This window comes from Anarhichas minor, unplaced genomic scaffold (assembly GCF_050575085.1).
Source record: "Anarhichas minor isolate MPS153535 unplaced genomic scaffold, ASM5057508v1 ptg000074l, whole genome shotgun sequence".
NCBI lineage: Eukaryota > Metazoa > Chordata > Actinopteri > Perciformes > Anarhichadidae > Anarhichas > Anarhichas minor.
The window spans coordinates 5170729-5198372 of NW_027466520.1; the positions used below are offsets into that span (position 1 = coordinate 5170729).

General features: G+C 43.2%; 1 protein-coding gene across 1 annotated transcript; it reads left to right on the forward strand.

Annotated features, from left to right (window-relative positions):
* LOC142937786 (collectin-12-like) lies at positions 1-27564 on the forward strand. Its single transcript, XM_076080874.1, is given in 11 exon segments — positions 1-33; positions 35-77; positions 1027-1077; positions 20356-20478; positions 24323-24409; positions 24505-25548; positions 25722-26213; positions 26320-26456; positions 26586-26695; positions 27304-27449; positions 27545-27564. Coding segments are annotated over 11 exon segments (2286 nt in total).
* Positions 27565-27644: the final 80 nt, after the last annotated feature.

Below are 27644 nucleotides of genomic sequence, written 5' to 3' on the forward strand. Positions count from 1 at the left end.
ATGCTGAGATGCGTAGAAAGTGACAGGGGTCCTCATCTCTTCTACAACCCTCAACGATTTAGAAAACGCCATGAAAGGTATGTTGTCCTTCACGTGCAGCTGATATTTATTTTAAAAGATTACACTCTTTCCAGATTTCGGTGCGTATTTCTTTGTGGTGCGTGATTCACATCTGGATGACATTACGGTACTGCGGTGCAGAAAGTTGTGAAACACTTAGATTTTTTTTTTTCGTCTTACACCACACAGTCACATTTAATTGAAAGATATAAAAGACCAAACCACGTTTTCTTTTACTTGTTGAATATTTAATATTTGAGAAACAAGAAAACTTTATTATCCTGAAGAAAATATCCCGCTTGAGTGGTGATGACCAAACTTGATTAACTGCTGTATTTATGCTGTCACTCCACCTCTTAACAGTAATGTATTTGTGGCATCGATAACAACAATATTCATTTCACCCGGAGAAACTGAGGTGAAATACCACTCGTACCCCCTCTGACCCCCCACCAACAAACACACACTCAGCTCAACCCTTGTCTCCCCTCTGGATCCCATCTGTTTACCATTACCGGTGATGTTCTCTCTGCTCTGCTCCAGTCTTCAGTGTAGTGCAGCAGAGTGTAATTAGAGTTTACTGTCAACAACCCAGAGAAACCGCAGCCTGTGGCTTTTACAGTTCTCTGGACCTCCTATCTTCACATACACACACAGACACACACACACACACACACAAACACACACACACACACACACACACACACACACACACACACACAGACAGACAAAAGATGATACTCCTCTATCTCCGACCTAATGCGCTGTCGACCGCCTCCACATGCCAAACTGAGATGTTTGTACTCGAGGATAACATGTTGAATTCTTGGCTCTGTGCCGCTGCCCTGCAGCGTTTCTTTCTGTTTTATTTTGATTGTAGAGTCCCACCAATTGCTTTAGACACAGTGTACTCTGAGTAGTGTGCATATGACCTACTTATGTCATGTTTCTGATTATGTCATACAGACGACTTTGCAGACGAGGAGGAAGTACAGTCTTTTGGATACAAGAGGTTCGGTGAGTGAAAAGTCCTTTTTCTTAAGGTGGAAGAGAGAAAAGCCGACACACTTGGAGCTCTTATCATAAAAACATTTTATGGTTTTCAGAATAAAATACTGTGAATTAAAGCCGCTGTAGTGTTTGGGCTTTTTCCTCTTTCCTACTGTTACTTACCTTGAATCTGCTAATTAACACAAAATATGTTTCATGTCAGGACAGACAGCAGGCTGCCAGAGCCTCAACAGTCCTGATACTTAGCTTGGTCGCTAATGGTCCTGCACGGTTTTGGGTTGAACATAAATGTGGCCGACAGCCTGTGAGGTCCACCTCACCACAGAACCGACGACCGCTGACAGAGCTCACCAGATCAAGACGTTTCAGAAACTCTCTTCTCCCTTTCGTTCGCTTAAATTGAGTCACTTCAACACGTTGTCTCACACAATCATGCCGCAAGTACCTCAAAAAAATCTGACAATACTCAAACTGGAAACATGTCTCTTTCTGTTGTGGTGCAAGCAGAGTTCACATGCATTTGGTTTGTGTGCAAGTGTGCTCATTCACGTGCACCATGTGGGTTGTGTGTAGCGTAAAGGATGAAGTCGGGCCCCATTTTCAGACGTTTTCACATTGGACTTGTGTGCTGGTAGTGAACCAGACAAGACCAGAATGATAAGGATGAAAAGCTTAAATGGTCAGTTCACCCAAATTACAAACACGTACCTCAAGTGGTATCAAGCCATGCAACCAGTGTTTTTTCAGGTTTTGGGATGTCTGTCATTGACATTTTTGCCTCCAATACAATAAAACAGCAACATGTCTTTCCAAAAAAAGTCCCCACTTTACGCTGAGTAATCCACACACACACACCTCACTGTAACAAATAGTTTCCATTAATGCTTCCTGTAAAGTGGAAAAGTATGTATTTTTGTAATTTTGGCAAAAACACTCATTGCAATTTGCATTTCTAGCTCGTGACATCCAATATGGTTCATTATGTTCTTCCCTTTTTCTTCTTCGTACGTTCACACAATTTGCATTGTTATTTCGCATTTTATTTCATAAATGCAAAATTTGTCACACATGATGCTGCATTAATAATTATCAAGCACAGCTACTTTCATGTAGAGAGGGTCCGTCCGTCCGTTTCTCTGCTCCTCCACTCGCTGCTGTTATGGTTTTGTGAGCCATATGTTTGCCATCAAGTGCATGCATTCATGCTTTTGGTTTGAAGAAGAAAAAAACTGGCAGCAAAGGGCAAACGCTATGTCACGCACACACTCAAACACATCATTAGTACTTTCCTCAGAGACGTCGGGGGTCTCCATCACTGTTCTGTTGATTCAACATTGATTCTGGATCAGGAGCCTCTGTGTCTCTGTAGTCAGGGTGTTGCTGCAGTTTGACTCATTCACACAGAGTTCGGCCCGAGGTCCACGAGCTTGGATGTGAGGCGGTGGACTACAGCACCGGCTGAGAGCACTTCAAACTGTGTTTAAAACACAATGTCTTTTATCCGAGTTACCCGAGTGGAAGCATCCTGTTTGTCTTTCTCTGTGAGCGCGTGCGAGTGCCGCTCATGGATCAGATTAGAGAGCTGCGGGGGCAGGGAGCCAAATCCCGCTCTCACTTTTAACTTTATTCAAATGAACTCTTGACATTCGGAGGAGCATAGGAAGAGAGAGCTGCTGAACTCTGCCTGTTGGCCATCTGAGGGACACGGCAGCTGTTTGGAGGGGCCGACTCCGAGAGTCGGTCTCACCACTCTGGAGGCTTTGTTGTGCAATCGAGCTGCATTCATGCAGAGTCAGACCATCACAGGCCCTCATTCTTCCTCTATTAGCACTATCATCTCAGTACGCAGGGGACACAAGCAGTTCTTTCCTCTCTGCATGTTGTGGTGTTTGAATTGTTGTGATGTGTCAAAACTGTTACAAAGTCCCCACTGAGAACACTAAAGCTGGTTCTAAGAGGTGGACATCTCGAACATACAACATCATTTGAATAAAGTTAAAAGTGAGAGTAGGATTTAGCTTCTGTTTTTCTTAGCATATAGATACACATTTCACACACTTTGCTATCACAGCTGACTGTTTTCTAAAGCGGCCAGAAAATATTCCTGGAAGCCGTTGACTTCCACCAATTCCGATACGCAATGAAAATCACCCTGCAGTTTGAAAACATGGATATATATTCCACATTGTGAAGCCTCTTCGTCTTAAAACTGATGTACTTTGGAAAATGGACTCCAGTATTGTAAAACATACATGGTTTGTAGTTAATTGGCTAAAGCATGCAAAAGCGCTGTGGTCCTTTCAGCTAGAATGATTGAGGGATGTTGGCTTGTGTGCTTCAAGTTTTCCTTATAAAAGTGCTTTAGGAAAGATAAAGGAGCAATGAAATGCCTCTGATGAAAGGTCTTTACAAAACTCTCCTCCAGTCCCTTGAATTCTAGGATTTGACACGGATTTCATTCAGTTTCTTCATCCACACCAACAAACGTAGGCTTGCCTCCAGTCTTTCTGCATCAGAAAGTACAATGTGTAAAATCAACACATGAGTACAAGTAACACTTTGTGACAATGTTGAAATATCCTCAAAAGTACTTTTGGATGTTTTTCAGCTTTCCGTAGGTCAGAAAGAGCCCAATGAGGAAACAAACACACACACACACACACACACACACACAGATTTTAAACAAAGTGAACTGTTTCTGTTTCTCTATCTTACACAAACCAAACGTCATCCAGAAGGCATGCATACATCATGTATATTTACACAAATACACACAAAGACACACATTTTTCCACTAGTTTGTATACAAGTGAAGTTGCACAACACACACACACCCACACACAAACACACACACACACACACACACACACACACACACACACCAGTACATGCACAGAGTGAATTCATCTGGTAATCCCATCTCTCTCCCTGCCAAGTTGAAGCCAGGCCGGAATTGCTTCCACAGTGCTCGAGCTTTAAATATATTTATTTGTCAGCGGGGGGTTGACATAAGAAGGCCTTCAGAATAAAATAGAAAACTACCTGAGCTTTGGCTGAACCCTCGCAGCCCCCTTAGAGCTGGTATAATCATTGGTCAATGGCAGTCAGCAGTCGGCCCTTGGCCTGAGTCAAACCAGAAATCCTCTGGTTACAAAAACCTGGGAACTCTAAAGTTTGGGTCCCTTCTTTGTTAAAGAATAAAAATACAATTATAGGTGCTGCATTCAAAGTTATTACACTAGCTAGCTGTGTCACATAATCTTATTGACCCGAACTTTAAACTGCTCCACAAAAGATGTGGCATGGTTTGCAGTCAGTTAACACGATTAAAACACAACCTCAAGCCATTTTGTGTTCGCTTTATTTTGCTCTTATCAGAATTCGTTGTTTAATCTCTACATGTTTATAACTTTAAATATTAAATGCAACAAGTTCAGGCACGTGCACTATGAAAATCAGGGATAATAACCAGCAATAATACATGTATGTTAGCAAAATGCTAGTAGCAATGTTCGGGACATTGGTAGAGTTTTTCGTGACCAGGATAATTAGGTTTCTCAAGGTTAAAATAATGTATATTCTATATGTACAATATATTGGTTCACTAACTACAAAGAGCACTTGTGTTTCTTTCTGAAAGTAAAGCAAACTTTTCATCCCAACCGTTTGTTTTTAGCGAGGATAGCAAGTTAGCAAGCAAGTCAAACATGAGTGTAGCGAGGCCTACGTTATATCTTAACTTTTGTTGTAGCAGTCACAAACACCTGTCACACCTTGAAACCATTAGATTGGCTTTCCGAGGAGATGTTAATGGAGAACACTGTGGCAAAGTGAGTTTTCCCCAGAGGGTATTCTGTAAAAGAAGAAAAACCTCAGACACACAAGACAGATTGAGGCAAAATCAGCAGAACAGAGAGTAAATTGCAAGAGTCCCTGTGAAAAGATGTAATGCTCTGAACCTCACATATCGGTAATAAATAACTGTCAGAATATCAAAGTATACATTTTTCACAAATCAGTGAGTTTACAGTTAAGTGACACCATATTCTACATAAATGGTCGTGCATTGCTGGATGGCATTACTGTACTGATTTCTACTCGAGTAATGCTGGTCTGTAGGTAGGAGTCAGGGCCAGTCATTAAATAATGGACGCTTGATTGCTCCATGCAGCAGGTCCTCCTGGGACCTGCACCGATGTCTGGATGGGGGTCTTACTCCCTCTGCTGCTGTGTCTCCTGTTCCCACACACATGTGGGTTTTGGAGAGACCGGGCTCGGGAGGTTTGCGGCCGGCGTGGAACCCAGAGTGCACTAATCTATTTCCTGCACTTGTTATGGTTTCTCCAGCGAGGCCCGGAAAGATTCCTGGAGCCGAGCGCGGCGTTGGGGGTGTCTGTGCCTGGAACCAGCTGTGTCAGCACAGCCGGGGCTCGGTTCGGTCCGGCGGGTTTCTCTGGCAAAGAGCATCGCTTCACAAACCACCATCAGCTTGAGCCGTAATGACACCTCACCTACCACCTCATCCATCCTGGTTAACATGGACTCAAACATGGTTGTGTTAACACTACTAGCCAGCTTTGGTCAGACCCTGACACATTCAATACATATACTGTCATTCGATACTTGGCAGCGTGTTTGTCAGAATGTTTGATGAGGATTTCGATGCACTTTGCTGTGGTTTCTTGGCCTTTTTTACAGAATTGAGCTGTGGTTTTTGGTACAAAGCCTTCTTCAAAATGTTCCTTTGGCCTTAAGAGTTCACAGTCAGCATGCCTTCGCAAACATGTCTGTGTGTGAGCACATGTGTTACTTGTCTTTTTTTTTTTTTTTTTTTACTGTGCCTCTCGTCAGCTTGGCTCAGTTTCGGCTCCATTTTTCAGAAGGACTCAAACACGACTCAGCTGAAGGCCTGTGTTCCTCATGTCTTCTGGATAGATGCAACTTACCATAACGACTTAATAATAATATGTCAACATGGTGTTTGCAGCTTGTTTCTGCTGCCCCCAAGTGTAACAGAAAAATCAGTCATTGCTGGTTTACGTTTAGTTTGAGTGCTTCGTAGTGGCTTTTTGTGCTGAAAGGAGCTCCAGACGTAGACATATACTTGACCTGCAGCGGGTTGAACACCTGTTGTAGAGAGTAGACGTAGGTGAGAAAACACTTACTGAAGTCAGCTGCTAAAAAAGGGGCACACCAACTGTAAAACACAGGGTTTCTCTTTGAGTGGCTTTTTTAGTGCTATTTTTTAGAATGATTTCAAGTGATTTCAAGGCCGTAAATTCATTTTTAAGCATTTTCAAGCACATATACTCTTTCTACATGTTTTCCTCCTATCAAAAGGTATTGTGCCTCTTTAACACCTGTGGTGGATTATTTGTGGTTAAGGCCCCACACCTGTTGCTTGTTGACTCATTATGCCCATTCAGTATAAACAGGACTGTGTGCTGTTGCTCTGTTTGGCTCTGATGATGATCCTGGAGAGTCAAAATGTCTGCTGCACATTTTTTTGATTGATTTGTCTCAGAAACATTCACCCACAAGGTTTTTAAGATTATAGAAGATGTGGGGAGCTTAAGACACGTTAAAGCACTTAAGAAGAAAATGGAGAAATTATAGTGGTGGCTAAAAGTGAATTAAATGTAAGCGTTTGTGTGAGTGAGAGACAGGAAAATTGTAGGCAGTCAAATTATATTTCCCAAGCAGACATCCAGAAACAATGAAGTATTATATGATTAAAAAAATAAAGTCAGATCTCAGCCAGTGGTTTACAGAAACCAGCTCCACGTCTCAGTTTCACATGTCAGGCTTAAGTCTTATTTCTCTGGGCAGGGAGAGGAAAGTTCACCCTGAGATTTTGGAGCAGGCTGATAAACCCGAATCCCCTGGGTGTAAACAAAAAGGATGATGTGCAGACCAGGGACGAGGGATTTCCTCGTCCCTGGTTTTGGGAGAATATCACACCACCGGACAGACGGGAGGAGAGATAAGACTGAAATGCTGAATGAGCTAAAAGGGCAGGGGCCGCTGGGCGAGAGGGTATTTTATCCCAGGAGATGGGAAGGGGCGTGAAAAGGAAGTGGGAGAGAGAGGGTGGAGGAGACGCAGCCGGTTGTAAGAGAAGAGCAGGAAGTGGATGGATGGGTTTGGAGGCGCATGAGAGGAGCTCTTTGTGAGGAGATAAGGGTACGAGTGTGCGTGTGATGGCGGTAGATAAAGAAAAGAGGAGGGAGCTGTAACGGTATAAGATCCAGCTGGAACTGTTTATCTGAAGCACAAACTACACACCTTTCTGACACAAGAACATGTGCACTCACATATACAATAAAAAAAATCATTAGTTTAGCACTGCGGTGTTTTCAGACGTCATTACTCACGCTCGCAGACATTTAGACGCGGTCTTATCTCTGTTGTATTTCAATCCTTTCAATCTGGAATCCCACAGAACTGTCTGACCGTGAAGAATGGCAGCCGATCACAGGGGAGTTCTGTGAACACACACTTTTCCTTTTTCTTTGAGATTACGATGGTGCAGCCTAGGATGACAAAAGCAGTGGTGGAAAATGACACACATGCTGTCCTCAAGTATAAGTTTGAGCTACTTGTAATTGAGTACATATACACGTATACATATATGTATATTTTCTGTTTTTTCTTGTGAGTGTATGTTCTGCTCTGTATGTGATCTGGACGAGTTAAAAACATAGTTCGTTGATGATGAATTGGAGCATCAATGGCTGAGATATTCTGACTTCTAGTCCCTAATGTAGCTTCTACTTCCCATAATGCAAATCGACACCCCCAGGCTGGAATGTATTTGTATTCAAAATCCTAAACTGTGATACCCAAATGTCACTTGAGTCACTTTGTCAGACTTTAGAATAGTTGCTTCATTAACTTTGATGTGTAAAAAAATCAGTTTAAGTAAATGATCTAAATAAATGTTTCAACACTGAACACTGTAGAGAGACTACAGCACAATGGAGGATTTTTAACAGTTCAGTTCCTGTAAACTTTTGTCCAAACTTTCCACCCCCTCCTCTCCGTTATGCCCTCATTAGGCTGAATAAAACAGCGGTAACATGACTCCGGGCGCTAGATATGAAGAGTCGATCGGCGATGTTTTTTTTTCCCAGGGCAACACATGTGCTGGTATTTAGCTGCTATTTTCAATATGGCCTGTGATCATCCCGAGTGTCCGTGACTTTTGTGACTCACCTTTTAGAGGAAAAGCAGCAAAGTCCCGTATAGTGTCCTTGACGTGACCCACATGCGGATGTCAGGGGAGGGTTTCTGGAGTTCAGTAAGGCCCCTCTTTAGGAGCCTTTAAGGGGGTGTTCAAACAAGGGGGTCTGAGTCATTGATTTAGTAGTTAAATAAAAGAATGGCAGAGTGCAGAGACGGCGCTCCAAGACACCTGCATTCCTTTAACGCCTCCCATGAGAGGACGATTTTGGCGAGCTGCAGTTCTTTGTTCTGCAGGGATCATGCTTCTACATTCGATGTTACATTTGTATTCCCTCCGGTGTGTGTGTGTGTTCAGCCTTAATGTAACACACGTCACACTTTTGCAATACAAACCGATAACTTTTGTGAGTCTCATGTGTCCATGAACACTGAAAGTTCTCCAACACCTCCGGCAGCAGAACACACAGGCACACTTTAACAACGAATTTGGGGATTGTTATTCCTCCTCTTATAGTATAAGTATTAAAACCTCCTAACTCTGTTATTCACGGTCCAAAACATTAATGAAAAGGGGGGGAAAAATTACCGTGAACGTTGCCAAGATCAACCTACAGCTTCCTGGTTTGCAAAAAGGAGTTGAAGCGGAGAGGAACATGTGAGGAACTGCTTCAAAACTCTGTCAGATCCATAATGACTATCACATTTTCCATGTGTGTTTGAGACTGCAGACAGAGGGAATCCACTGAATTCATTCTCTGGTACCTTACAGAGTGCACGGCATTTGTTATCGTGCATGCATATATTTGATTAGCAAACTAAAAAGGGATACGATACGGTACATTTATGTTGTTGTTGCTCGTTGAATTTGGGTGCTCTACTTTGAGTTAAAGCGACTCTGAACATGCAGAGTTTGTGTAAAGTTCACGTTCACATTAATCTGTATTCAGTGACTCCATATCTTCAGTGCTTCCATCTTGTATGGAAGGGCAAGGAAGTGTTTGCAGATATAACTGATGAGAAAAATGTCAAGTGGAGAAAATGTTTTAGGGATCTGAGGAGGCTTTGGTTGAAAAGGTTAAAAACAATAGTGAAGATGGCCATTGAAGGAAAGTTCTTGCCATCAGGCCTAATGTACAAACTACATTTTGGTAGTCAGATCTTGTTGTTTGGAGTTATAAAGTAATCTTTTGCTCCCCGATGACGCCTGCGCAGCTCAGATTCTTCAACCGTTCAGAGAAGAGTTTCCCCTCTCAGCACTTCTTCTACCTAAACAAACAGTTGTGTCGAGTAATGTCTGGTGTTGATTACTGCTTTCAGTAAGTGGTGTGATTCACGACCCAGATGTCAGAAAGCTCCTCCTGATGCTTCATCGTCAGGCTGCTCTGAGGTAGAAGAGCGTGTCACCCTCATGTCTGGAGCGTGTGTGTCTGAACAGATTATGGCAGAGAGACTTCCTCTTCTTCCTGAACCAGCGGCAGGAGAAGATGGCTTGTTGTCATTCAGACTGACAGGCCACGCCCCCGCAGCCGGCCGCAGATGTTGCAGGCCACCCAGAAGGAACTCCAACACTCATGATGCCGCATAACAGAAGGCATTTCCATTGTAACCCACGTCAGGGAGCATCCCATCAGTCTTTGAGACCTGTTTTTGTATTTGGTCTTGCTGACTTTGGAGGAAAAGTGTATAATTTTGTAATTGAACATTCTGCGAGCGGTTTGCTCTCACCCTCGAATTTCAGTTGTTGTGTTGAACAATTCATACAAGAGATCATAATATTGCGGTTTCCATTCTAAAGTTTCCACTTCATGAGCAATGCAAAATATCCTTCTCCACTTACATTTTGTATTAAATACTGTTTTACAGACACTGTATGAAGTTATACAGTTTAAGAATCACCTTCATTCTTTATACACGGCTCACTAATTTCCTAAAACATCTCGCTGTAGTTTTTATCCAACACAGTTTATTTTTGTACTGATGATTCAACCAGGAGAATTTCAAGCAGATTAAAAAGATAAACAAACTTTGACATCGTCAATGAGAACATGTAATTATGTATTGGCGCCATGGTGCATGGAGTAGCCCCTCCCACTTTAAACTATACAGAAAATAAAAAGCTTTGGTGTGATGTCTTGAGAGGTCGGGAGCTGTTCTCTTGGAGCTTTGGAGGCGTGGGTGCAGGAAATGAAGACAGTAAAGCATTGGCGTCTTAATTCAGTCTTCTCATAACAGGTCAACTTGATTATTGCAGACAGAAGGTAAACAAAACCAAAACAGGTAATTCAATTGAAATTCTAGCTCGCTGTTCTCTAGGTAACATAAATAAGCCACAGTCTTTGACAGATATCCAAAGTCTGCTACAGACAACTTCAGACAACTTCAGACAACTACAGTCTGCTACAGACACAGTCTGCTACAGACAACTTCAGACAACTTCAGACAACTACAGTCTGCTACAGACACAGTCTGCTACAGACAACTACAGACGACTACAGACAACTACAGTCAACTTCAGTCTGCTACAGACACAGTCTGCTACAGACAACTTCAGACAACTTCAGACAACTACAGTCTGCTACAGACACAGTCTGCTACAGACAACTACAGACGACTACAGACAACTACAGTCAACTTCAGTCTGCTACAGACACAGTCTGCTACAGACAACTACAGACGACTACAGACAACTACAGGCTTATCATTATTTTTAACACTATCATTATTGACCAGTAATTATTAAAGTAAAAAAAAGCTCAACTTCAAAATTGTATAACCATATTTTCCAACTTTGCATACATTTTCACTTCATCTGTTACTGAATTAATTCTAAGCTTCTTTAAGGCTAACCACCTGACAACACACACCACAGTCGTGTTTTACAGCCCTCCGTGTTCTCCCACTGTTAAATGAGAGAGCTTCTTATTACCAGCAACCCTGAAAATCACAGAGCGGCGTCCTCTACGACGACCATAATGTACTGACATTACCCACAAGCGACACCAGAGCAGAAACCACCGGGTCGGAGGGAAGGCGTCAGGCCACGGCAGATCTGTTGGAGGAGAAACATATTCAAAGAACACAAGAGGTGTTTCGGTGTAGACCATGTCCTTTGTCCATGTGGCAGAGTCAGTGATGGATGTGGCCAACACGGTGATGAGTTTGGCTGACGTGGGCATGGCCTGTAAAAGAACTGTTCCATTCAGATTTTCCCCAACCGGCTTTCTGTCAAGTATCCCAAAAATCTGCAGAGCTCTTTAAAGCCTTCCTGGTTTTATCTGGCAGCAGCTCAGCAGACCAGGAACTGTTCAAACTCTGTTAGGACATGGAGTCTGACGTTAGACTGAATGAACTAGAATTGGCTTTTCCTCTGCTGGATATTTTTTAGTTTTAGATGTTTAAAGAACATTGTGAAGTGGAGACAAAACATCAGGATCCGTCTGCTGCTGTCTTTTTGTTTATTCATCCAGTTGAGACACCTGTGAAACACACTTATCTTGAAGATTTTTTTAAATATTTAAAAAGAAAACACATTAGACTAAATTCCAACTTCATGTTAAAAAAAATCGACTACCTGTATTTTGTTGAGCTGAATGTTTTGTTTTTTTCCTTAGTCATTTTACTGCAATCAGAGTTGTCTTGGAACATGCCTCTAGTGGCCATTATCGGTAATGTATCTCCTCTTTAAGGGGAATGACCTCAAACCTTCATATGTCGGCGTCATTTTGCATGCAGGAGTATACAGTAAACACCACCTTCTTTACCACAACTAGGATGCTGTTTCCCGTGCACCAACAGGCAGATAAAACATTTTGAAAACAGCTTGCAAACTAGACAGAAAAGGGTCTATTTTAATGTCTCAAATACCTTTTGGGGGGTTTATTGTTACAGCTGCTCATCGGAGGGAAAATGTCACGTTATTTCTGGTTTTCTCCAACTGGCGATATTTAGCTGTTTGTTTTTCTTTGAAGTTCTCGCAAGTGCTCTGTCAGCACTGGCGGTCTTTGTGGTGGTTTTTCACATTTTGACTGGCACCTGAAGCAACCGGCGGGAGATCTAGACGTCGTTCAGATGAGGTTTCGCACACAAACTCAGATCCCTATCCCTGCAGCTGAGACTCGACTTTGATGTTGAAAATACCGACTGAAAGAGATTTACACATTCTCAGATTTTCTTGTGCTGCAATGTTGTTTGAAAGGGAATAAGATCCAAATTCAGTGCTGCACTTTGTGCTCAGTTCTTCCAGCAGAATGGCAGCTGACTGAAGACAAACAGCCTTTGAATCCTGTTTTTCATCGGATAAAACGTTTCTTTTGTTTTTCTTGTCCTGCTCTCCTGCATTCTCACTTTGAACCTCACTTCTTCTTTTTGCTGATGGTGTTGTGTTTCCTTCAAAGTTCAGCGTAGGCAGGCTATCAAATTCTGGATGCTAATGTGATGGTCGTTAACCAGTGGGCCACACACACGGAGATAAAAAAAGAAACACACACACACTTCATAGAGAGCTGCAACGATTTGAGGTGCTTACGCTCTGATGTTTTTCTCTGTAACTAATACCTAAGTCGCTCCGTTGGGCCCCAAATCCCTGAGCTGAGTAAGTCCATTCCCTTTCCCCACTCCATTGTTGATGTAGTTTTCTGGAAAGACGGACCTGTTTGTGTAACTGCAGCGATCGCTGAGTCTGTGCAGAGCTGAGCGGGGCCTCCGGGGCTCGTGGGAGGGGAGGCAGGGCTGCAGGGCTGGAGGATGCTGCGTGCTCATCTGAAAATCATTTCTCTACCTTTACTATCAGTTGGTGAGACGTCATTATGGGAGGATGAGGAGTGGGAGGTTTGGTCGGCTCTCTGTGTCTTTTGAGTTATATTTGCAAAAGCTGAAAGACCACTGGAGATTATTTCTGTTCAAGAAAGCGAACAAAACGAAGAATCTAAACCAAGCAAACTTTTCGTATTTCATTTTTCTCTCAGGATTTGGCTCTCTGGCAAGAAAGAAACACCCGTGGTCTTCTACATTTGCCAATTAAAACTAGGAAGGACATTTTATAATGATCAAATGACCCTCTAGGAAATGACCAGTAGTTACAGAATCACCTGATTCCCATCAGCTCTACAGGGAGATTTAGGGTCTTTTAGCTCAACCTCGTTTCCAGCTTTGATAAATCACTGAACACTAAGTCCATCACCGGACGGCAGACAGACAAAGTGAGCAACTAGCTGGTGAACATAGTGGAGCGCTTAGCAGCCAAAGAGCAAAATATTTCTGTCAGGAGTGGGTGGAGACCAAAACAAAGCTAATAGTCAAAGGTACATTTTGGACGTGACTCCAAATATATTTGAATGTCTATTGGTTGTGTAAATAAGCAACTGTAACACATTCACCATAACAACTTTTTAAGGCGGTACTGTAGGGTTTTTTCAGCTGCTCCCAAGTGGCCAAAAACAATCAACTGATACAGCTTTAAACATATCCTGTATCTATTTTCCAGGGGCATGAAATAAGTGTTGCACTGCTCTTTACAAGCTTGTCTCTTTCTGCAACATCAGTGCAGACATCTTGTTTGGTCAGCAACTTTATTTACACTACAAAAGGTGACATTTCCTGCATCAGTCAAACTTGAACCTTAAGTGGAGGCTGGCTCATGTAGGTGTTTATGTTCTCAGGAAGCCGAAATGCAACTCTGTATTAAAACAAACCTGTGTTTTCTACTTCTTGCCTCGTTCCTTTTTTTAATACGCGTCCAATGGAACCTCATAAACCTGTCACTGGATAAAAGAAAATAAATGATTCTGCCCCGCTCCCCACAGCGAGGCGGCAGACAGTCGGAGCCAGGAGAGCTGCTGGATGCTGCAATATTGGTTGCCTCATAATTTGACAATGCCTTTTGTTGGACGTGAAGCTCAGTCGGAGATATTCTTTTTTTTCCTCCTCTCCTTTTCATTTTCTCGTGGATGATCTGGCCCATCTCACAGTCCCTGAGAGGTTCTTGGCTCACTGCGGACGATGTGACAGAGGTTACTGTCTTTTACAATTAATCCGTCAATGCTTTTTCTCCACCTCTCAGATCTTTTAAATCATTTTTGCGCTCCCACTCTCCCGTTATACTTTCTCACATTTAGTTGTTTTTTTCTCTCAAGTCATCCGGTGTTGGCCTTGTCCTGCCTGTCTTCACTCCCCTCCCCACACTCGCAGTCGTGAGCATCACGCCCGCTTGTCTCACGTGATGGAGGCGTATGGTTTCCATCACATGTAATAAAAGAGATGGAGCCTGAATCAGGCCACACATGGAGCCGGGATGGTGTCGGTTTCCTTGCGGGGCCCCAAAGCCATCCCATGAACTCAGAACCCTTTGGCCCCAATTCTGCACTTCCTCTTGATGGCGTCATTGGCAGGTACGGCCTCGAAGTGAGCTCAGTGGGCATCCTGTAGGACGGAGTGTGTTCTCCAAGATGTTAAACAGTCAGTTATTAGGCCAGGACCTCCGCTGCGAGAGACCTTTGTGCATTGGCTGTGGGTCGTGTTCAGCGTGTCCTCTCTCTACATGTTCCTTTAGAGGAAAAAAGAGCTGTTTGTGATGTCATTTTCATTTCTAGGTCTATGTTTCACAATTTCTTTGCCGGGAAATCACCTCGATCTCCTTCTTTTTGGCTACAAATGAACATAACAAGTGTACTTCTAATGCTTTCTACATTTTTCAGTAAGAGAAATGTAAAGTCGTTTTTCGAAGTCACTGATTTATGTCCACTAACACTGAAAGTCATGCAGCAGTACAGCCGTTCACACACACACACACACATGATTCAGTGCAGGTCACCTCATCATGCCATTGAGAAAGCTGAGCGGTGTATGACTCATTCATTGAGCCACCATCTCCCTCCTGACTGTAAAACATCTTGGCTTAGATCACAGATTTTGTGAAACGGAAACTTATTTTTGTTTGAGTAATGAAGGACAGATGACTGATATTTCCCCCAAAAAAAAAATTGGAAACAACTACAATTTTGGCATTCAATGATTGAACAGAGATACTGTTGGAGCATCTGATGGACAACAGCCATCCACGGTCTTTGAGATGTAATGAAGTGTAATTATTGTTATTATTGTGGTAATTATAAATCTTGACCACTCAGAGCAAAGAAAGAAGTACTGTGAGTTATTACAGAGCAACAAAGTCACATGTGGAGCGGGTCGAGGGGGTTGGATGAATTACCCTCTTCAATCAGTTCGTTTTTTTCTGTCCCTTTCTTTTATCCTTTTTCTTTTTTCTCTCAAACTTGACTCTCTCCTTCCTTTCTGCCTTTCTTTTTTTTCTTTACTTGTGTCCTAACTTTTCTTCTGTTCCTCATTTTCTTTCTTTCTTTCAATCTTTCTTTCTATCTTGCTTCACTCCCCAGAAATAGTGAAAACTGAGGATACAAAGTCCCCTCTCCTTCTTCACAATGAGTATTAGTATAGTAAGTATAGTACTGTGTAAACACAGGACTTCTTACTTGTAACAGTTCAAATGTACTTTCACTTAAAGCTTAGAGGACTTCTTCCACTGCTGCAGTTTGTCTTGAACTCCTCTTGTTGCCTTTGATGCCAGGTATAATTCGATGATTGCCCTCTTGCAGTAATCTGCTCTCTGGTTCCTGGAAAGGGGTTGAGTGTGTGTTAAATCCAAATCACAGTTTGGGTGACCTCAGCTCACAGCTTTGTGTTCTCATCCGTTACTATAGCGTCCCTTCTGATATTTACGGTAAATAAACATTGTCTTTTAATGAGCGGGGCCACGCATCGGCCGTGGAAATCATTTTTGGCATGTCTTGGGCAAATGGAAGGATGAAAATTATGATATTTGGGTAATCCTTTGTTTCAGGAAATTACGCTGGTGAAAGACACGGACTTGGAGACACTCAATTATCAAGGTGGACACAATCCAAATATTACTTCAACATAGACGTTTTTGCAGGGACAATGGGGGCACTTTATCCGGCCAAAACACACAATGACATTCACATTTGAGTTATTTTGTGTGTTATTTTGGAAAAGGCGCTTTGTCTTTGGAGTATCAGTTTTGTTTCGCTATGAGCAGTAAAAGTGTTGTTGTCAGCTTGTGGTCTGAGCATCCTGGACGATGGTTGTTCTTGTGGTCGTGGTCGGTCAGATCTGACTGTGTCTGACTGCGCAGGCGAAGGGGAAAGATGACGAATCAGAATCTGATTTAATGATGAGCAGCCAAACTAAAGGAAACCGAGTCTCTGATGTTAAACCGTGAACAAGGAGTTCACTGTTCACTCCTGTTTTTCCACAGTCTGCTTCAAGTTCTCTTCCTCCTAATTTTGAATATTTAATAATAAAGTATGTCAAGCTAGACGCTTCTTTTTTTAACTTCATCACATGACTCCACGTGGAGCCAAACTTCATGTGCTACAGACCTCAAGATATTTGATCCATGTGTGCATCTGGGCCCCGTTAGTGTAACAGATATTTGAGAATGTGTGAAAGACGTTGATCCTGACGGTCTCATATCCATCTGGACTTTTGTCATGTGTACAGTGGATGTAAATGTGGAGCGATGCCATATAGATTGTTTATTATTGTTATTTTTCCTCAAGGAGGAAATTATTTTACACAGTAGGTACATACTGTAAGATACACAAACAAGTAAGATACACAAAATTATTCACAATTATAGCGAGACAAAGAGGAAGGATTAACACTTAACATACCACAAGTCTTGGATTCAGTTTTTTTTTATGCAAACTGTCGAAACCAGGTTGAAATTCCTGCTAACAAAAACAACTGAGTAAGAGGACATGAATGTGACCTATATAATTTACAGAGCCGCGTCCCATGTAAACATGGTTTTGATAATTTGCAGGTTAGCAGACACAACATTAAAACTGAGCTAAATGTGGTTGTAAGGTGAGCATTTGAGACGTCTATAGTTACATATAACAGAATCTCAATGATTACCTCTCAACTTGTAATTTGGACCTGCTTCACATTGAAACATAGTCATTTAAATGCTGTTAAAACAAATAACCTAAACAGATACTTTTCAACCCAATTTCGCCCAGTAGACCTGAATATCTTGTTTCTCTTCCTGTAGATATGTGGCAGCATCTAGCATAACTAAGGCTTTTTGAATTTCAATTATGTTTTGGTACTAAAAGCTGGTGTCAAATGGTTGGTCTGATTCCTACTCTGATTCAAATGATCTTAATCAAGCCGTTTCTAATTCAACTTTATCCATTGTGCTTATTGCAGATATATTGTTACAGGTAACAATTGAGAAGAAAACTTGACTTTTCAACTGTAAAATCATTCTGAGGGATCCTTACCTATAGTTTCCTTATGTTACGTGTTTATGTTTTTAATAAACATAATATCAAAAATCCAGTATCAGTTACTAGTATTGTTGCCCAGTCTTAAACATCATGTACTGATATTAACTCACTCAAAACAAACCAGTCAATACAATAAGTCATACAATAAATGAATGGCAAACAGCTTCTTAAAAGGCCAAAAACAAGCCCCGATATCTTCACTTATGCTGTACATGTATATGTAAAATAACAATGTGAAATAGACAGGAAACACAGATGAACACCAATATTATCCTAAAGCTTCCCACAGCAGTCCGGCCAAGCATCCGTCTCTTCTCCTTATTTGTCCTCCTCATCCAGGAAGTGACCCACTGGGAAATGAAAAGCAAGCAGGTCACAACCCCCGATAAAGCCTTCGACAGCCCAGTGGTGTGTCGCCACTCGGAGGGGGGGTGAAGAGAATACAGCTGCTCCATCTGACGTCTGTGTGCTCACGGAGGAGAGCTGTGAAATTGAAATCCCCTTTGTTGTTGTGTTGTCGGCCATGTGTGTCGTGTTGTGCCAGGTGTCCTCCATATTTGAGAGCCAACGCTAAATTCTCCACTTATCCGCGGAGCATCGGAAGATCATCAGCCAGTGTGCACTGGAGTGGTAAAGCCTTTTTGCCTGTGTAATAGTTTATACCCTAACAAAGTGTTTTGGTATCATTTCAGCGCTGCAGATTTGTAAACACTGTCGGCCTGTTTGGATTGGAACAGCTAATTTTGGGCAGCAGCGCTTTGATTATTGTGAACTGATGAACTGATATACTTGCTTTATTGTGGAAGCACGCATGAGCTGACACTTCAAACATGTCGGCAGTTATGAATGATTACGAAATGCAATTGTGTCGTGGCCGTATTCCCAGAGTGCACTTCTTTGCTTACAGTTAAACCGGTGGCGAGGGAAGACTTTGGTAACTGCTCTTACACAGCTGTGTTAGCCGCTTTGTGCTTAGTAACTGGCTCCACACCCACAACTGGAGCTGTGCTTTTAAAACACTATTGTCTTATAGGCATATAAACTTATAAATACGTTTTAAGGAGCCTATTGAGGCCCTTTACATGATTTAGATCATCAGCCATGTTTTGGGGCTCTAAAAGATGAGGTCACTCTCAGGTGTGTGGTACAATATATAATAAGCAGAGAGCAACAGTTTGTATTGTCTTCTAGCATTTCCTCTTTTTCTCTCCATATCTTTTTTTAAACCTGTTTTTGTTCCCACATAAGTCTTGCTTCGAAGATGTGAAGATTTTGGCAAGAAGTCGACAAAAGTCAGAATCGTTGATTTAGTTTATGTAAAGATGCAAAAAAATTGACGAAGGACAGTTAATTGGCTTGAGACGCGGCGGTGTCATCTGTTTTTGCAAAGAGTCAAAACTGTGGAAGCATTTCATTAAAGCCCTTTCTTAAAATACTCAGTTCAAAGATGCTTATAACCAATACTTTAATATTAAATATCAGATGTCCATTATGCAATCTGATAATCTGAATTCTGCACTGCAATTTCTTGTTACTTATCGGCTGATGTATATACCATTGTATCTGCTTCAAACAATATAAAAGTTTGACAAAGTTTGAAGCACAGGGCAGCACCTTTTGGCAGAAGAAGTAGAGTAGGTTGGTATTTTGGCGTTGGTGTCATATGAGTTGGCCAAGAATCAAAACCATGGACGGATTAAATTCACAGCCCCTTTAAGTGGACTTGCCCGTGCCTTTTACCGTAAATCTCATGTTCTCTCAGGTTGGCCGGGCGCTGAGGAGACCTCCCTTCCAGCTGGACTTGGTGTTTAACTGAGGTCTAACTCTCGCTGATCATTAACAATCCCTTCACACCCATAAGAACGAGTCAAGTTTATAACTTTGGCATCTCGACTCCCATCGAGACCCCGAGGAGCCAATCAGCGCTGCAAATTTAATTTATTGAAGTATTGCCTCATGTATTAAACTAGATGTGCGGTGAAGTCGTTGGCGCTGAATGGTCTTGGCTCTTTACAGGTTGATGAATAATGGTCATGTGATTGACTGGCTTTCAGATGGCGATAGTCATGTATTTGCACTTTTCATGCTGCCATGTTTAATAAGAGTTATTCCTTCATATTGTGAATGTGAAGCGAGTTTCATTCCAGGTGCATGAAAACCAGATCCCCCCGAACCCTTCCCCACACACACACACACTTCCTGAATAGAAAATGAAATGCAGCTGTGTTCCCGTCAGCGCTGTGGATCTCGCCACTCATCTGTCATGAAAAGTTATCCTATTATTCCACAAGTGTCCCCACCAGCTGAGGCCTTTTTAGTTTGACTTCTAAGTCAACTGAAGCTGCAAGAAGAGGACTAGAAAGGATTCACAGAGAGGCTGAATTTAATGTCGCACAAAAGGATTTACTTTCCGTGCTTCTTGTGTAAAACTCGGCTAAGTCTTAATCTTTGTGCACACCAGAGAGACATCGACTGGAAAAGAGGAAGTTTGCCGAGTGAACGCTGAGTTCAGGAAAATAAGCATGTCGCTGAGTGTAAACGAATCAGTGGGGGGGATTGTTTTTGTGTCCCCTGCCCCTTCACCACCCGGGCCCTCAGGGAACTGCTGGACTCTTTAATGTGGACTCCAGGGCTGTTTGTCCAGATGTGGGACTCCTGGACATGCAGAGTCCCTAGCTAACACTAACTTCTACCCACATGTCCTTTTTAGACCTTTTTGCTCCAGAAACAAAAAATTGTTTTGAATCATGTGGTCTTTCTTTTTTTCGCACAGGGATCCAGGAGGGCACCCAGTGCACCAAGTGTAAGAATGAATGGGCGCTGAAGACCTCCATAGCTCTGCTCTACGTGCTGTGTACTCTCCTCACCATCGCCGTCGCTGCGCTTGGATACAAAGGTAAGTCGGCCGGGTAAACTACGCCACACTACTACACTACGCTCTTCTTACGTCACTGCGACCTAATGGGCAGAATTACTGGATGACAAACATTTCCAAACATCACTTCGACGACGCAATTTGTTTTCTAAAATGATTTGCGGACGTCCAAACATATCATTTGGTTTCTCTCTGTGCTGCCAAGAAATAAAAGCATTGCTGTTTGATGAGGGTATGAGTAGAGTGTGTTGTTTGTGTGTAAGAGAAAGAGGTCATCATCATCACCAGAGCGGCCTTCTGCATGACCAACTTTGTCATTATGTAAAGGCAATAGATAACAGTTTAAAGAGGTTAGATAATAGTTTGACATTTTGTGAAATACACTTGCAGTGTTTCCAAGTGACAGATGAAAAACATCAATACCACTCTCATGAACTCTGTGTTAAACATGAAGCTGTAGCCAGCAGCTGGTTAGCGTAGCTTAGCATAAAGACTGAAAGCAGAGGGAATCAGCTAGCCTGGCTCTGTCTGGAGGGAAACTAAATTTCTTTCCGAGAACTGAACTCTGAATGTTCCTGATATAATTGAGCTAAACGCTCCAATATGCGACTGCGTGTGACTCCTCCTTATTTTGGTTTTGTAAAAGTGAACATGTTCAGGGGTTATCTGTGTGTCTTGAAGTGCATTAACAACTTACTCTGCATTGCTCTCTGAGCTCAGTCGGTCCTACTTGTTCCATGGTGCATGTTTTTCATGCGGGCCCAATTGATCCCAGATGAGCGGCGAGTGAACTCAGCGCAACTCCAGCAGAACCCATTGAAATTGGGTTTTTACTGGCACCGAAGCACCGCTCTGTCAAGGGAACCACAGCTCACGCTAAACGCACTCCCAGCTCCAGATGGTTATGTAGTGAGACCCAGAGTGCTCTATATGCACTTAACATGTGTGCTTCCCTCTGTCCTCCAGCACTGACCCACAAAAACGTCCTGGTTGTGACCCTTTTGTTTTGATGCAGTTTAACAGGAGGTTTGGCGGGGATTGGGTGACCTCTGTCTTCTCTCCCCACAGCCAGCTGTGTTGATTGACAAGACCAAAAGCAATATGAGGTCATTCTCTGGACTCTGGAGGATTTGAGTCCCATTCATTTTCTTCAGAGGCAGTAAGAACAGACACTGGAGGAGGACATCCCCTGCGCATTTTACCTAACTCCCTGCGTAAAGTTCTTTTTATTCTCAAACAACAACTGGTTTTAAATGTAGTTTTTATTGCTACAGCCTTTCTTGGTGGGGTATTACAAGTAGCTTATGGTGGCTAATGTTAGCACGCTCGTGTAACTACTAGACATTAGAGTCACTTTCTTACTTTGTGACTCTAACTGTGCTACTGCTACGCTATGCTTTAGCACGTCACAGTTAAACACTTGAATGGTTTTATCACAAAAGTAAAACCAGATGTAAACACACCGCACCTCACTGGGAGACATATTTGTTGTTTCCTGCTTGTGGTGCCATTACACTGACGGTCTGTCAGGTCGCCTAGTGGAGTCCTCACATCACCTCCAGGCTAGCTGCTGCTCTGCTAGCATCTGTGATTCAGGGCATTCTCCCACTGAACATTTCCTTCTCAACAAATGAAATGAGTCCCTAGTGTTTACTATCCAGACTCTAAGATACACGTATAGTAAGATCTGCTTTGAACACAGTTAATCATTGAAAGCTACCTAGATGAACAAAGTTATTTATTTATCTTTTAGCACATCACTGATATTTTCTTGAAAAACCATAAGATGAAAGCCGTAGGTTTATGTGTCAAAAGTATGGAGTTTACAATTCAGTCGCTTCATACCTATTTTTACTATTCCTGACTTTATATACATAAGGGAGCAAAGTAAGGTTTTAGGAACCACACACACAAGAGCTGGAAAGAGTTCAAACTGGATACAAAAAGCTGTTTTTAACAACCTAAAGAAATAAGGCTTTCCTCTGTAGACCCGTTTTATGGTTAGATTTGCCACAGTGTGATGCAATGAGGCTCCCTGGGGGCCAGTACACGAACAGAACATGTGGAAAAGGCCCAGAAATGTCTGTATGTGGGAGTCTGCTTGTTTTAGTTTCAGTTTCCAGCCTCGTGCACATGCGAGTGTTGTGAAAGAAGCAATGTGCCAGTGTAGCTTATGCTTCAGTCTGTGGACGTGAAGTCAAAGTGTCTTTTGTGCTCTGCGATGCTGAACTGTATACGTTCTGTGTCTGGAAATGTGTCCCATGTAGTTTGATGTGTGGAACATTTCCTGTCCATTTTCTCTCATAACTAAAAATAATTTGGTAATCCGAGGATATTTTTTTATAATTTTTGTTTGATTTATTTGTTCCTTGAGAAAACTTAAGTTGCGTTTTTAGGATGTCGAAGAAGGAAAAGAAAGGGAACAATAAAACAGCTTTGACGATCTTGGTTGGACATTGATTTTCCTATTTGCAGATTCTCAATGTCTATTACACACGAGTCAATTTTATCACAACAGTAAAATATATTTTCTACTTACAGTCTGGAGACCAAATCATTATTTTATTTTGAAGTCTTAAATCTAAAGGAAACTTTGTTATTTTGAAAATTATGCTTATCTGCTTTCTTGCAGAGATTTATTTATGATTAATACTGTATGTTAATAAGTCTCATATCTTTATGGTAAATAAAACAGAAAACAGTTAGCTTAGCATAGCGTAAATACTGAAAACAGAGGTAAACAGCGAGCCTATCAGCACTGTAAAACCATAATGTGTCGTTTTTTCACTTTGGAAGAAAACAAATGTGCTAAAACTTGACTGAGCTTTAGAGGTGCTGGTAGGCCAACTTTGCCGGCAAGTTGTGTCCCCCTGTTCCCAGTCTCTATGCTAAGCTAACCAGAGGCTGGTGGTAGCTTCATACTCAACAGGCAGACATGAGAGTCGTATCAATCTTCTCGTCTAACTCTCAGCAAGAAAGCAAATAAATGTCCAAGTTTTGCTTTAAGTTTAATATACATGGGATATGAACTAGTGGCTGTTATGTCACATATTTAAGGGCATTATTAGTGCTAATCGGACCATGAAAAAAGGCTTTACCTGTGTCCCTATTTGGAGGGATGGATGGATTTGAACCAGCCCATCTTGTCTCTGCTATTGAAAGCCTTGGGACTGAATTGTTGTCTTAACTATTGGGGAGCAAACATTTCGGATGCAGCTTCCCAGCAGAGGAGTCCATGCAGTTCCCAGTTAGAGGATGTGTCCCCCTGGCGAGGCTGGTGGTGGAAGTGGGCTGACTCCCTGGAATCCCAGACACATTCCAGAGGAAATGAACGCTGGTGTCGCCTGTGGGGGCGTGAAGAGCCTCCCTGCCACAGCGTCTGTCTCCTCTGGGCTGTCTTTGATCCGCCTGTTTACTGAAGAACCCCCCCTAGGTGACTTCCTGTCCCCTAGGGCCCTCGCCAATGTCTTCCCATGCACCTCTGTCTTCGGTGTCTATCATTGACCACCCACTCCATCTCTGCTGAATCAATGTTTCTTCCTGCCTCCTTCTGTCTCTTTCGCACTGCCTACCTTTTTCTGTCTCTCACTCAAAAGTGAGTTGCGCTCCAACTCCAAAATTCCATCTCTACGTCTCCCTGCCACACTCTAAATCTGGCCTAACCCAAGAGATTACATTAATCGAGTCCAGCATTATTGTCTACAAGACATGTAGACACATCTCTTATAGTCAGTGGTTTCCTCTCTGATCCCTTTTATATATGATGTCTGTGGTTGCAGGCAACTCTGGTCTCTTAATAAAGCACGGAGCCTGTGATGAGGCTATGACACTAACCTTTGTCCTACCTGTCCTCTTTTTCTTCCAGTGGTGCAAAGAGTTGACAGCGTGTCTGAAGGTATTGCAAACTATGGAGGAAAGATAATTGCTGTTGAGACTGATTTGAAAAAGCTCGGTAAGTGGCCAAGTGTCTGGGCTTAAATTGTAGTAAAAGCTACAGTGAGAGGCTGAAAGTTTTTAGTAATTTATTGTGCAAATCTCCGCCGTCAGATGATCAAGCAGGCGAGAAGTCGGAGAATACCACCACAGAGATCGAGACTTTCAAGAACAACATCTGGACTCTCCAGAGGCAGCTGTCTGCGGTGGAGGAACGCATCCACAGCGATCAAGTGAAGCTGACTCAGCTGCAGAACGTTGGCTTAGACATTCAGAACAGCCAGGGCTCCGTTCAGGGACAGCTGGAAAGCAACACAGCCAGCTTACACTCTGTAAATGGCACCCTGCAGTCTTACGGCAGCATGATTGGGGGTCTGCAGGAGGACACGGCCTGGCTGCAGAAAGAAATCCAGCAGCAGGTGAAACTGCAGGACCAGGCGCTGCTCAGCATCAGCAGCCTCAACTTCACCCAGGCCCAGCAGAGAGGCCTCATCACCGTTCTGCAGCGCTCGGTGGATGACACCAGTCAGGCCATCCAGAAAATGCGCAATGACTTTCAGAGCCTCGAGCAGATGGCCCGACAGACGCGGTCCGACACTGAATGGCTTCGTAGTAAGGTAGAAAACCTGCAGGTAGTGGCCAGTAATGCCTCAACTCTTGCAAAAGCCAACAACGACAGCCTGGAGGAGGTGGGATCACAGCTTGCTCTCGTGGCCAACCAGCTCCAGAACACCAGCAGCCTGACTGATGCCCACGACCAGCGCCTGAGGGAGATCTTGGACGAGCAGAGGGACTTCGACCACCTCATGTCTGACAAGTTTGACGAGCTTGAGGTGCGGCTGGATGAGTCTGAGCAGAGCATGGACCGGGTGACCGGCAACATCAGCTTCACCACGCAGCTCCTGGGGGCCATCAACCTCAACCTGAACGACTTGCGCACTTGTTCCCAGACCGTCGGCCGCCACTCTGACTTCTTGGTGAACCTCAACAGCAGTGTGACCGACGTGAGGACAGATGCAGCAGGTCTGAGGTCCCAGCAGGACGAGCTGGCAGCACGTGTGGACAAGGAGGTCACCAGCCTCTCTATTGTCATGGAGGAGATGAAGCTGGTGGACACCAAGCACTCGCAGCTAATAACCAACTTCACTATTTTAAAGGGTAAGGGATGTATGGCTGCTAGCGTTAGCTACTAGCTGTAGCTGTGCTATCAATCTTTTCAGAAAGAAAGCAAAGAAGCATTTTTTTTGTCATCAATGTGTGACTATTCTTTTGAAGAAAACAAATACTTAAAACGTTCATTTCACTTGCTGACAGTAAATCTTATTTTTTAGGTCCCCCTGGTCCAAGAGGGTCAAGAGGGGACAAAGGACCTCAGGGACTATCTGGTCAGCCTGGTCAGAAGGGAGAGAAAGGGGAAAAGGGTGGTCCAGGGATACGAGGATCCAGAGGAGAGCAGGGTTTCCCAGGACCACAAGGTTTGCCAGGGATAAAAGGACTGCCTGGCGTACCTGGCAGCCCCGGATCTAAGGGCTCCCGAGGATCAGGAGGAAGGGCCGGACCTTCTGGGGCTAAAGGAGAGCCAGGTACTGCCGGTCTGCCTGGAAGAGATGGACAGTCTGGTCCTCAGGGGGCACAGGGCCAACCGGGTATCAGAGGCGCAATGGGGCCAGCTGGTGAGCAGGGGCCAAGGGGACTGCCGGGACCAGTGGGGCCCCCGGGGCCAGCAGGATCACCGGGACAACCAGGGATCCAGGCTCCAGGACTTCCTCTTGGCCCTGTGTCTCTGCAGGATGAGGCAGCACCTCCGACTCTTTGGGCCCCAGGTACGACTTTAAGTCTTATCACTAGTTTTAACGTTTCTGTTGCAGTATACCAATTGTATAATCTAGCACCATTGATAATAATATGGTAGATTTGATTCTTTTACAGGATGCCCTGTGGAGTGGGTCAACTACAGAGACAAGTGCTACTTTTTCTCCAAAGACCTGCACAGTTTTGACGACTCAAAGGCAACCTGTGACTCAACGTCTGCCTCGCTGTTGATCATCAACGATATGGAGGAACTGGTGACTAATTATGAGTGTTATCTTTAGCACTAAAATCATTGTGTACTGGAAGGGACGGTCGTCTTTTGCTCGGTCACGTGTGAGGTAACTTCTCAGTTGTGACTTTTTCTCGTCCTCATGTGATCTCAGAAATGGCTGAAGAAGCAGACCTTTGGAAAGGGCTACTTCTGGATGGGTCTGACCGACAGGGAGGAGGAGAACGTCTGGCGTTGGCTGGACGGCACCGAACCCGCTTTCACGTCAGTATTAATTGTTCATAGGGAACGCCTTACCTTGAATGAAAGTAGGTGCTGTTCCTGCTGGATAATGTTCAAAATACTGCTTTCCAGTAATAATAACAAGCAGCAGGTTTTCACTTACATGAAACACCAAAAAAAAAACACGCAGTCTTGACAAAATATCAACTGTCTGATATTTTCTGATTGTTTTGAAATCATGCAAACCTCCAATCCTCTATTCCTGCGGCCCATTCAAACAAAAAATATACTTTAACATCTAATAAACCTTTATTTATTTAGGGTGGTCCAATCAGAGCAGTTCCCTCTCTTGCAACAGAAGTAAAAAACATAATACAACCACAATAACATTAATGCTTACAACATTACAAATAAAGGGTAAACATACAATAAGGATCAAAACCATCAAACCAGCATTGAATAAAATCAGAACACGGCAATATGGTAAGAAAGCCTCTTTATCATTAAATATTCCACTTGTGGTCTAAATTACAGATTTAAATCAGATGATTCAACTTCAACTCTCGCTGCAGTTTATTCTCTTTCCACCAGACTCTTAGAGGAGAACCTGTAAATGTAATGTGTGGTCGCCCCCTGTTGTTTGCCTGCAGGAAGTGGAAGCCCGGGCAGCCTGACGACTGGGGCCACGGGCACGAAATGGGAGAAGACTGTGCGGGACTCATCCATGAAGGCTTGTGGAACGATTTCTTCTGTGAAGATCTCATAAGCTACATCTGTGAGAAGGAAATGGAGACATGTACGTCTGTTGTTGTCTTCTTTTTCATCCCCAAATGTAATGAGTGCTGATCTCCTCACAGGCGTCCTAATGTCATTCTGTCTGTTTCTCTGCAGTGAGATTGCCTGGATCGTAGCGATGTCTTGAGAAGGAGCTTGCAGTGAGCAGCTAGACTTCCCCCCCCCCCCCCCCCCCCCATGTGGCACCGGTCCACCG